Below are 10,414 nucleotides of genomic sequence, written 5' to 3'. Positions count from 1 at the left end.
AACTGGCAGGGGTTCAGAGAGGAGGAAGAGGATCCTGGCTGGGATTGGGTCAAACGGGGGGGGGGGTGTAAGCTGGGGGTGGAAAAGGAGAGGTTGGTGTAGGAAGTACTCATGGGGTAACAGAGGATGACAAGGGGATGGGGGCCAGTGAGCAGGAAGTCAAACAGCGGGACCCCTTGCCAGAGCCAGAGGAACCCCTGCCCCCATGAACATGGTGGATCCTGAGGCGTAACAAACAGTGGGCAGGGCACTCCAGGAAGCAGAGGCAGGCCAGGGCCTATAGACCAGCTCACTAGCTGGCCAGGTGGGGCCTGGATCACAAGGAGGCTTGTGATTCCTCAACTGGAGCAAGCTGAGAGCAGGTGAGGATGAAGCCCAGATGCTACAACCAGCAGGCCCATTATAAGAAGACAGCAGAGCTTACGTGCCATGTCTGCTCAACTGCCGTGAAGAACCTGGTCTTGTGCTCTCCTGGACCGCCACAGGTTTCTACTTTGGGCTTTGATTGACCCTGAACTTCGTTTCCTGACCTTCGGCCTTTGACTTTGGACCTCGGCCTGTAGACTTTGCAGATGCTGATTGACCCTTGGATTTTGGGACTCAGTCTTGGCACGCTGTCCGGCTGCTGAATCGGCCAGGGGATCAGGACAATAAGTCACACTTGCTCAGCTAGAACCTTTCACTGGATCATGTTTACATTGGACAGTCACTGCACTGAAATGGGGCCTGCCTCTCCCTTGTGGTGCTGGGCCCTAACATATGTCAACCAGATGCCCTCCAGATGTTTTGGACTCCATTTCCCATCAGCCCCAGCCAGGTTTGATTGGTGGGGTCTAGTTCAAAACATCTTGTGGGTACCATGCTCATTACCAGTGTTAACCGATTTATTACAAGACCTTTGTAGACTGGAGTCCACATTAGCAGATAAATCATCTACATTCAGCTAGTGTCTTAACTAGCAGGTTTGTAAGTATGTTGGCAGCGACTAGGGGATCATATTTGAAGACTAGGGGATCATATTGAAGATTTCCAGAAGGGTAAAACTTCAGTGCCTGCATATCAGCTTGCATCATCACATGACCAGCAAAAGCCAAATAATGCAAAATAAGCAAAGATATGCTTGATTTGTACAACAGATGTAGCTCAGACATTTGAGCTTCTCTTGGTACAGAACTGATTTTGTAAACAAATCCCCAAATACTTTCATCTCTAAAATAACACATTACTTGTTGCGTGGCTTCTTCTTGCATCCTGTGATGTGCAACTCTCTCATCCGTAACAGTGATATTAGGTCACAAGCACTCTTGACAAGAATATCTGTAGAGCAGTGTTACATGTAGTTTTAATGAAATTGGGTGAGTAGGAAGAGAGGGACAGGGTGAGTCAACCTTCCACCTACAATACCTTTGGTATTCATCTCCTGCCCCCTCCACCCCCCAGCTTATGAAACTAGACGTGCAAACATTGTGGTGTGAACACACTCCACAATGGCACACACATGCCTGTACTCTGAAGTGAAGTGGCATCACCACTGTCATGGGGGATTGATTGATTGATTGATTGATTGATTGATTGAATGCTTGCTTGCTTTCCCTGGCTTGGTCCCCAAGTAGGAAATGGGAAAAACCATTGTCTGAAGCCCCAGAGAGCCACTGCCAGTCTGTGTGGACAATAAGAACATAAGGGCCATTGGGTGAGTCCAATGGCCCATTTAGTCCAGCATCCTGTTCTCACAGGATGCCTGTGGGAAACCAGCAAGCAGGATTTGAGCACATGAATCCTTCAAGATCAAAAGGAAATAGTTCTGCCCTGTAACAATCCCGTGCTGAATGTGTACAAGAATATACATTCTTTTTATTTGTCTAGCTACTTCTGGTGGAAATTTTAGTAGCTTACCTCTTTTTAAAAATGACCTTTTTGCTTAGGAAGCATTGGAACACAACTGCTAAACAAGCTACTGCTCTCTCATAACAAAGGCAGAAGTACAGCTTTTGTGAAGCACTTTCTACCTAGCAACTCTAAATATCAGGAAGTAGCCAATTTCTGATTGGCTAGAATACTGGTTATCATTTCCCCTTTTCTATTTGTTAGGTTTCCATATAAAACCGCAAAAGAAAATGAGGAAGAAAGTCATTATTTCCAAGTTCCTTTTCCATGAAATGATGCACAAAAAGAGATCATGAAAATGGAAGACATTTCAAGAATGAGTTAGCAATCAGTAATCTGGGGACCAGATGAATAAGGGCTGGTAGGCAGAATGAGGATTTTGGGTTTCATGAAAAAGCTTATTTTGTTGGCATCTGTCTGTCTCAAGAGACAATGTTGTGTGCTTCAGGGGGCGAAGTCAAACTGCTGCCTTAGCAGCACCCAAGTGACCTCTCTGGGCTGCAAGCCTGGGCAGTGTGTGAGAGGTTGTGGGCTACCCGGAAGACCACTCTTGACCTTGCTGATGTGGTCCAAAGGAAAGCGGAGCAATACATCTGACACCAGCTTGGCTGCAGTTGTCAGGTGGCGGTGTAAAATGTGCCATCCAACCACCTTAGGGGCTCCACTCCATACTTATGTAGGGTTTACTCCAGGCTTCCTCAAACCTTCATGTTTAAAGACTACAATCCCCATCATCCCTGAGCACTGGTCCTGCTAGCTAGGGATCATGGGAGTTGTAGGCCAAAAACATCTGGAGGGCTGAGGTTGAGGAAGCCTGGTTTACTCCTTAGCCTCTTCTTCTCCCAATGATGTCCCACAAAGCAGTGGAGCAGTTTAATACCAAGGAGATAAGCATTGCTTCAAGTGTCAAAATAACTTGACTGCCCTTAGGTACAAGGCAGAAGCTCAATTTGGAGAGAAGGCAGTGCCATTTGCTGTACTGCCTCAGGCAATAAAATGTTTTGGGCTTGCTCCGAGAATACACTTTTGCTCCTTACATATTCTCATCAGCCTAAATACAGAAGTAGACCTCAGCTACATGCAAGGTCCTGTGACATTTTATGTATTGTTTCTCCCGAGTCAGGAAGAAACTAGACTGCCACCAAAACCGTGATGCAGAACCAAAACCTGTTTTGAAGAAAACACTTAAAACACTCAGAACTGTACAGCCCATAATATAAAAAGGGAAATAACCCAAGGCCAAGGTACAGTCCAAAACGCCAATAGCTCCTTTCTGCTTTTACAAGCCATTTGGTTATCAATAATATTGTTGCTACAACTTGGACGCAGTCTGTATCGAGAAAAGGTCCAGCATTCATTTGGCATGATGGAACTAGAGACTGATGAACCAGGCATGGCCTGACTGAAATAATTACGTAATAATTTATTATTTATACCCCGTCCATCTGGCTGGGTTTTCCCAGCCACTCTGGGCAGCTCCCAACAAATTAAAAACATGCTAAAACATCAAACGTTAAATTCTTCCCTAAGTAACGCTGCAACAATTTAAAAATATTTTCCAACTTCTTGCTCTAAAAGCCTCCATCTTCAGACACCAAGGGGTAGTAGCCTGAGATACGCCCTATTCTACAGTGGCTCCTGGCCTGTAGAGCACCAATCCTAACTTTTGATGTAAAGTTAAAACTTATTTGCCTGGGATTTTAATTAGGTTTAATTTTAGTACAGTGGTACCTCGCAAGACGAATGCCTCGCAAAACAAAAAACTCGCTAGACGAAAGGTTTTTTCGTCCGCGATTTGCCTCGCAAGACGAATTTCCCTATGGGCTTGCTTCGCAAGACGAAAACGTCTTGCGACTTTGTTAAGCCGTTTAAACCGTGCTTCGCAAGACGGAAAATTCGCTAGACGGCAAAAATTGCGGAACAAATTAATTTCGTCTTGCGGGGCACCACTGTACCATGATTTTTTAAAAAACAAAACCCTGCTGCTTTCTCGTTTCATGCCTGTTTATATTAATGCAATTAAGTTTCTGAACAGTTTTGTGCCTGTTTTAGTGGAAGCCGCCTCGTGAATTTTTAGCAAAATTAAGAGAGACAGGATATAAATAAGTGAAGCGTTAATAAGAAAGTGAGCTATGACAAAGTCCTTATTTTGGCTGGTGCTCATTCCAGCACTATTTAAACCAACCCCATCGAGAATTTGCACAGGTAAACACTTCTTGCACAATTACTTCTCCCTAGTTCTTGACAAAAATACAAAGACTGCAATGCTATCCACTTACATGGGAGTAAATGTCATTGAAAGCAGTGAGTTACTTCTGAGAAAACAAGCTTGGGATTTCTGTGCAGCAATAATGCAATGTAAATAAAAATTCTCAATTCAGATCCACAGCTCTACCATGGTAAATCTGTATTGACGATCTGCATGTGACAATGCACTAGTGAATACAAAATAATCTGAAATAATGAAAAGGTAAGGTGCATCTAAAAGGGCAGATGGGGAAGAATCAAATTATTCCTTTCATACAGATTTAAACGTTTTTCTAAATGGATCCCTGAAAGATGTATGTGACAAGATGAGTCCAGAATTCTGTTATACAAAATCCAAAAGAACACATTGCTAGCCTATTGCATCTAAAACCAAACAGTGCTTTGGGGGAAGTGGCTGTCCAGGGTTGTGTGTGGTTTTTTTTTAAAAAAAAGTTCAATCTATATATGGAATTGAGATGCTTTGTCGCTACTTTTATCCACCACCGTCAAAATCGTCCTTAGACGGTAGCAAGATTTTTTATTTTTGCTAAGTAGTATTGAGTAGCTTCACAGAAAAATAACTCGGTGGAAAAGTGATACAACAGAAATCCCGTGGAAGCTGTTAATGCACAGAAACTCCCCAAAAGAGACTGCTTTTCATGTAAGTAATTAGTGAGAAAAGGTCCAACTCAAGGATGCACTTCTAAAGACACCAGCGGTGACCAGAGTTGTATAAGAAAAGAACAAATGAGAGCAGAGGTTTATTGGAAAGCTTTAATGATGAAAGATAACAGCTACTGTTTACAGACGGCGACCACGGCGACCGCCCTTTCTGCGAGTGCTGTCTGAAGGGATAGGGGTGACATCCTCTGTGGAGAGAAATAAGGATTTCACATTCAGAAGACTTTCTTGCATACACAGGTCCCACACACATACAAAACCCTCTAAGTCACTTTTCATATGGTAAATGAAACAATTTTCCAATGCAGAAGGCTGGTGGTCAAAATCTAACACTAAGAACCCAATTTACTGCAGGATCGTAAGTCAGACTAAGAAGCTGTACTTCCAATTTACAACAACTGTATTTTAGGATGTGAAAGTCCAAGTTCAGAGAAGCCTGCAGAGGCTTTAGGACTTCCACTTTACTTAATTAAGAAGGGACAACACAACTACCAGGGGGAAACATTTCATAATACCATGGTAGTTACCATGAAGCTTAGCACCAGTTTCAATTCTTTCTAACTAAAGGTCACAACTACCTGATGTTGGGACATCTCCTTGTCTAATCTGCAGTATTTCTGTACTTCATATCTTAAACTCAGCACCTTTAGCATGTACCCCACAATCTTGAAAAGCGTTATCACAGGAAACCAAAAGGGTTTGTTTAACACCTGAGTAAGAATGGGACATTAAGAAACAGCCGTTTTCTAAAAGAGACGGTTTCCAAGGAGATGCATTCTTCAAATGCATCTTCGGTTGACAACTCACCAATGCGCCCTATCTTCATGCCAGAGCGAGCCAGAGCTCTGAGGGCTGACTGGGCTCCAGGCCCAGGAGTCTTTGTTCTGCAAAGGAAAAAAATGAGGAAATATATGAAGCAGATAAGCATTTACAACTTATCTCTGATGTCTGCATTTGTTTATATATTGTATGGTTCTATAATAATTCATATGGAGGGAGTAAACTGGTGACAAAGACCAATACGGGACACGCAGGGAGATAAGATGGCAGTTCAACTTCAAGCTTTTGGTCTAGTGGCAAATAGAGCCCTTACTGTATTTTTATAAAAGCCATGTCATTTTCAGCTAACTTCATAGGCTCACCTTTATGCTGGAATCTGAAGGAAAGCGTGTAATGGAGGCATTTTATATTAACCAGCAGGAGTTTTTTTTCTTTTTCAATTCAGACATTTAATCTACTGGGAATGCCAATCAGTTTCTGTGATTCATAGAATTATGTTCTTTTTTTTGTCTTGGGTGCCTGCTACCCCTTGGGAATTATCATTGTCATAATCCATGTGGATTCTCAAGATATCTCTGCTGCTTGTCTTTTCTACCCTATGCAGAACTGAGAAGGCCTCCCTCTTTTTTGCTTCTAACTGCAAGGCCTATGTCTAATGGACACAGAATATCTCTGTTCTATTAAGGGAAATACATAGAAGCATTCAAAAGAAGTGGCTATATTAGATGCAACCTGATCTCACTGACAAATAATGTGGACAATACTTTTTATAAGATCATGGTAGTCCAAACTGCAACTTAGTCCATCTAAATGCAAAGCTTATTTAGGTAAGAGAAAAACAACAAAATATCCACAAAGATATTAAGCCAACCAATATATGCATTCAGTGCCAAGAGGGTATCCTCTCTGCTTCCCACCCCCCACCACCACCTTGGTCTACAGAATGCTACAAAATTATATACACGGTAATGTTCTCATATGGTATTCCAGCATAATGTAACCTGTTAAGGGGTGAATGCTGAATGCCTTAGATACTAATTAGTATCTGATTAATTACATTTTATAAACTCTGTGTGGGAGAGAATGACAGACATACCTATTTCCACCTGTAGCCCGCAACTTGATGTGAAGGGCAGTGATTCCCAGCTCCTTGCATCTCTGAGCTACATCCTGGGCAGCCAGCATAGCAGCATAAGGAGAAGACTCGTCCCTGTCAGCCTTCACTTTCATGCCACCAGTTACTCGGCAGATTGTTTCCCTGAGAAAGAAGGAACAGAGAGATTATTTGAGGAACCCCAAGTCTAGTCTCACTTTCACAGGAGATATGAAGTTACAGGGTAAGCAGATAAATTGTATTCTTGGCTTCTTTGCCAAATTGTTTTTAAAATATGGAAGCAACAACTTCCAAACCTTAACGCCTCTGCTGCTGCCCACAAGTCCTAAATCCTAGCAGACAAGACACAGAACCAGTCACACAAAGTTTAGCTGTCCCTTATGTTCCCACTTACTCCAGTATGCCTGAACAGCTTATAGAAGGTCATGGGGAACTGGTGGCCCTCCATTTTGTTGGATTCTGACTCCCACCAGCCCCAGCCAGGCAGCACTGCCAATGGGATTTGTAGTTCAGAAACACCTGGAGGCCCACATTGTTTCCTGAGTCCTGACTTATAGGATTTTAAACTAAGAGAACCTTTCTGTACCAATGTGAGTGTGTCTCTTGACTTCTGTAGTTGATCAAGGGTCTGCCTGTGATGTCCAGCACTATATGTCCAGGAGTTGCATTAAGGAGTATTGAGGTGTAAAAGTTTACCAAACATCATAGACCAACATTCCCCACCCCCATATGTCTTTCATTTTAAAAACATGTTAAAGAAAGCAGTCACAAATAGGTGTCTACTCACTTGCCCGACAGGTCAGTTACATGGACAAAAGTGTCATTGAAGGAAGCGAAGATGTGGCAGACTCCAAACACATTCTCTCCTTCAGCCACCTGTGGTCCCAGACTGATTACTTGTTCTTCCTTCTTTTCCTTGCCCTTACGAGGTGCCATTTCTGTCATAAGAAAACAACAACAAATTAGGGAGGATATGGAAGGCCTTAAAGTACTGTCTCTTAGAAGGGATCTACTTATAAACCTTTATTAAATTAAGATTCTAGGGCAAGGAAAGTAAGTAGTTCAGACCCAAGTCACACAAGAAAGCTATTTTAATAAGCAGCTACATGGGGCTAGTTCACAGCCCTTTTTGCAGCTCTGCACAGAAAATCATTTCTGTACTGGTGCCAACTTCCAGTTCAGTCAGGCAGTACAGCAGCCTTCACCAACCTGGTGCCCTATAACACCCAGCAGCCCCAGCCAGCATGGTTGTGCTGTATGGGGCGGAAGGGAATTGTAGTCCAAAACACCTTGGCAAAGGTTGCAACAGAAGCACCTGTGCCTGAAGTTCCAGCTTCTAACTGCACCTCACTCCCAGCAACATCCACTCACCCTTGCAGCAACCCTGTTTTTCCTTGCCTCAGAAAACAAGGAAATCACTGCATCAGGTACTTCTCTCACACATATATATAAATCCGAGGGGAAGATAAAGGACATCAATAGCACCATAGTTTACTAAGTTCACAGTCTTGATTAAGATATATGCAATATATTAACTGGGAGGAACAGCATCATGAGACCAACAACAACCAGAATTGGGAGTTCTTGAAACACAAAACTTGTGCTAATTTGCACCGACTTTTCTTCAACATATTTTAATAATTCTTTTCATAAAAAGGGAATGGAAGCCAAATGAGTTAACATAATGGTCTCCACTTTCTTTTTAAAATTATTTCAGGCCTATTAAATGAACATCCCTTCTGTATGACCGTGAAACACTCAGCATTTCAGTGAAATGTGTTGCTTCCACACTAATTATACTAGCTAGCAGGTTACAAAAATTAACAACCTCCCAGAATGACTTGCACAGGAAGAATAATGCTAATCAAACAGCACACATTACCACAATCACACCCCTATAGGAAAAATCCCGCACTCCTCAATCAGGTATGCTTAGGCCTATAGCATGATACATTTCCCAGCATCATACATGTGGCAAGATCCCCACTGCTCCTATCTGTAATATTTAGCAATATATATTCTACAGACAATGCCATCAAGAAGATGGAGTAGGAGCAAATGGACCCTCAGCACAACAGCACTTAAGTACTTCTAAACAAAAGGGTATGTAAAAAACAGATATTTATCTTACAACAGAGAAACCCTCAAGTCACTACATTCAACATTCAAATAAAGGGGGTTACAATATAGGCAGAATGTATGGAAACCTAGATGGCAGTGATTTTGCAGAGCAAGAATACAGCATGGGTAGTCAACATGGTAACTTCCAGATGCTTTGTACTACAACTCCCATCAACCTCAGCTTGCATGATAAGGAGCATTAGGAGGTGGACCACACAGTGTCTGGATGGCAGCACATTGGCTATTGCTGGAATATGGCAGCAGCTTTAGCATACTTAAAAAACAAAATAAACCATGTTCCTAGCCCAAATGACTGCAGAAGTAATCCTGGAAACTTTTTCAGGTCTGGCTGAGAATTCTCATGTCCATTGAGAATAAATTAATCTATGCCATTGCTATGATTTACTGTTCTCATGGTTAGAAAAGAAGGGTTAGCTGTCTCTCCTACGTACAAAGCTCAACCTGCCCCCCACCTAGAACACAAAAATTAATTCTATAATTATGAAGTACACTGTGGTTACGACCGGTTTAAGCAAATAATCTCCAAACAGTGAACAATTCAAAAAGAGCATGCACACACACAACACAGTGTGTGTGTGTGTGTGGTATTCCAGTTGAAAAGAACCAAGCACATTTTGCTCTCTAAAGCACAACTGATTTCCAGAAGTCAGTCCTACGGAATTGAAAGCAAACTACTGCTAGGTAAGTGGGCTTTAGGATTGCAGCCTTTGAGGTGGAAACTTTAAAAATACGGCTGTTAAGGGCTGCAATCCTGCAGAGCTAGGCCGTGTACTGTATGTAACATTGCAGATGCAGACGACTCCGTGATACGTGGATCTTTTTCTCTCTCAATGTACCAGGACGGCCTGAAAACACAAACATGATGCCAGATCATCTCTGATCTCACAAGGCCTTAATCAGACCCAGAAAGTTCACTTCCTAGGGATGAGGGAATTTGTGAATTGAAACAACCTGCAGCTAGTAAATAAAGAAGCTTTTCCCACGTCAAACCATCTCAAAAGAAAGGGAGCCAGCCAGCCTACCGGAGAGCAGACTCAGCCACAGGCCTAGCGGCGGCCCTGGGAGAACCTCTCAGCCTATAGTCCACCTTGGCCTTAATGAGAACCACAGCGGCCTACATCACGGAAAGCGACTCAAGCTACTGCTTCGCCTCTTAATAAAGCAAGAGGCGTGCAACTGAAACAAAAGGCGCTACGAGGCTCCATCCCCGCTTTGCCCAGCCGCGCTCCTTCCCACTGCGGTGCTGCCTACCCCCGCGGACCCCGGGGGCACCAGTCCCTCCCCTCCGCCGCCCTCCCCGTGCAGCCGGCGGAGGAGAGGCCAGGCAAACCGCGGACAAATTCGGGGAGAGCCGGGTCTCCGAGGATGGGGGTGGATGGAAGTTACCCCCCTCTCTCGACACTTACTCGCACGTCTCCGCAGGCAGCAACCAACACCGGAAAGGAAGAGGCGGGCGTCGCGGGGGTGAGAGGTCACCTCTCTTCACCCGGAAGCGATACCGCTGACAAAGGCGGGTCACTTCCTCGAAAGACAATCCGGCTTAATCTTTAAATGCAGACACAC

The 10,414-nt window shown here is 43.6% G+C and overlaps 1 protein-coding gene across 1 annotated transcript; it reads right to left on the bottom strand.

Moving 5' to 3' along the window:
* Positions 1-4,894: 4,894 nt before the first annotated feature.
* On the bottom strand, positions 4,895-10,414 carry RPS14 (ribosomal protein S14). The gene is made up of 5 exons (XM_081185023.1): positions 10,258-10,414; positions 7,497-7,647; positions 6,692-6,853; positions 5,623-5,699; positions 4,895-5,003 (listed from the first exon to the last, which is right to left on the bottom strand). The coding sequence occupies exons 2-5, from the start codon at positions 7,643-7,645 to the stop codon at positions 4,936-4,938; spliced, it is 456 nt and encodes a 151-aa protein (XP_081041149.1). The 5' UTR covers positions 7,646-7,647; positions 10,258-10,414; the 3' UTR covers positions 4,895-4,935.

Source organism: Podarcis bocagei (genome assembly GCF_964188305.1).
Source record: "Podarcis bocagei genome assembly, chromosome: 2".
Lineage (NCBI taxonomy): Eukaryota > Metazoa > Chordata > Lepidosauria > Squamata > Lacertidae > Podarcis > Podarcis bocagei.
Note: the sequence above shows the minus strand (reverse complement) of the source record. Positions and strands in the feature narration are given on the sequence as shown.

Excerpts from the sequence above, each read along its gene's own strand:
- RPS14 (XM_081185023.1), bottom strand. The coding sequence starts at position 7,645 with ATGGCACCTCGTAAGGGCAAGGAAAAGAAGGAAGAACAAGTAATCAGT. Across the intron at positions 5,700-6,691 it reads CGGGCTACAGGTGGAAATAG|AACAAAGACTCCTGGGCCTG; the intron begins GTATGTCTGTCA and ends TTTCCTTTGCAG. Across the intron at positions 5,004-5,622 it reads CATGAAGATAGGGCGCATTG|AGGATGTCACCCCTATCCCT; the intron begins GTGAGTTGTCAA and ends TTCTCTCCACAG.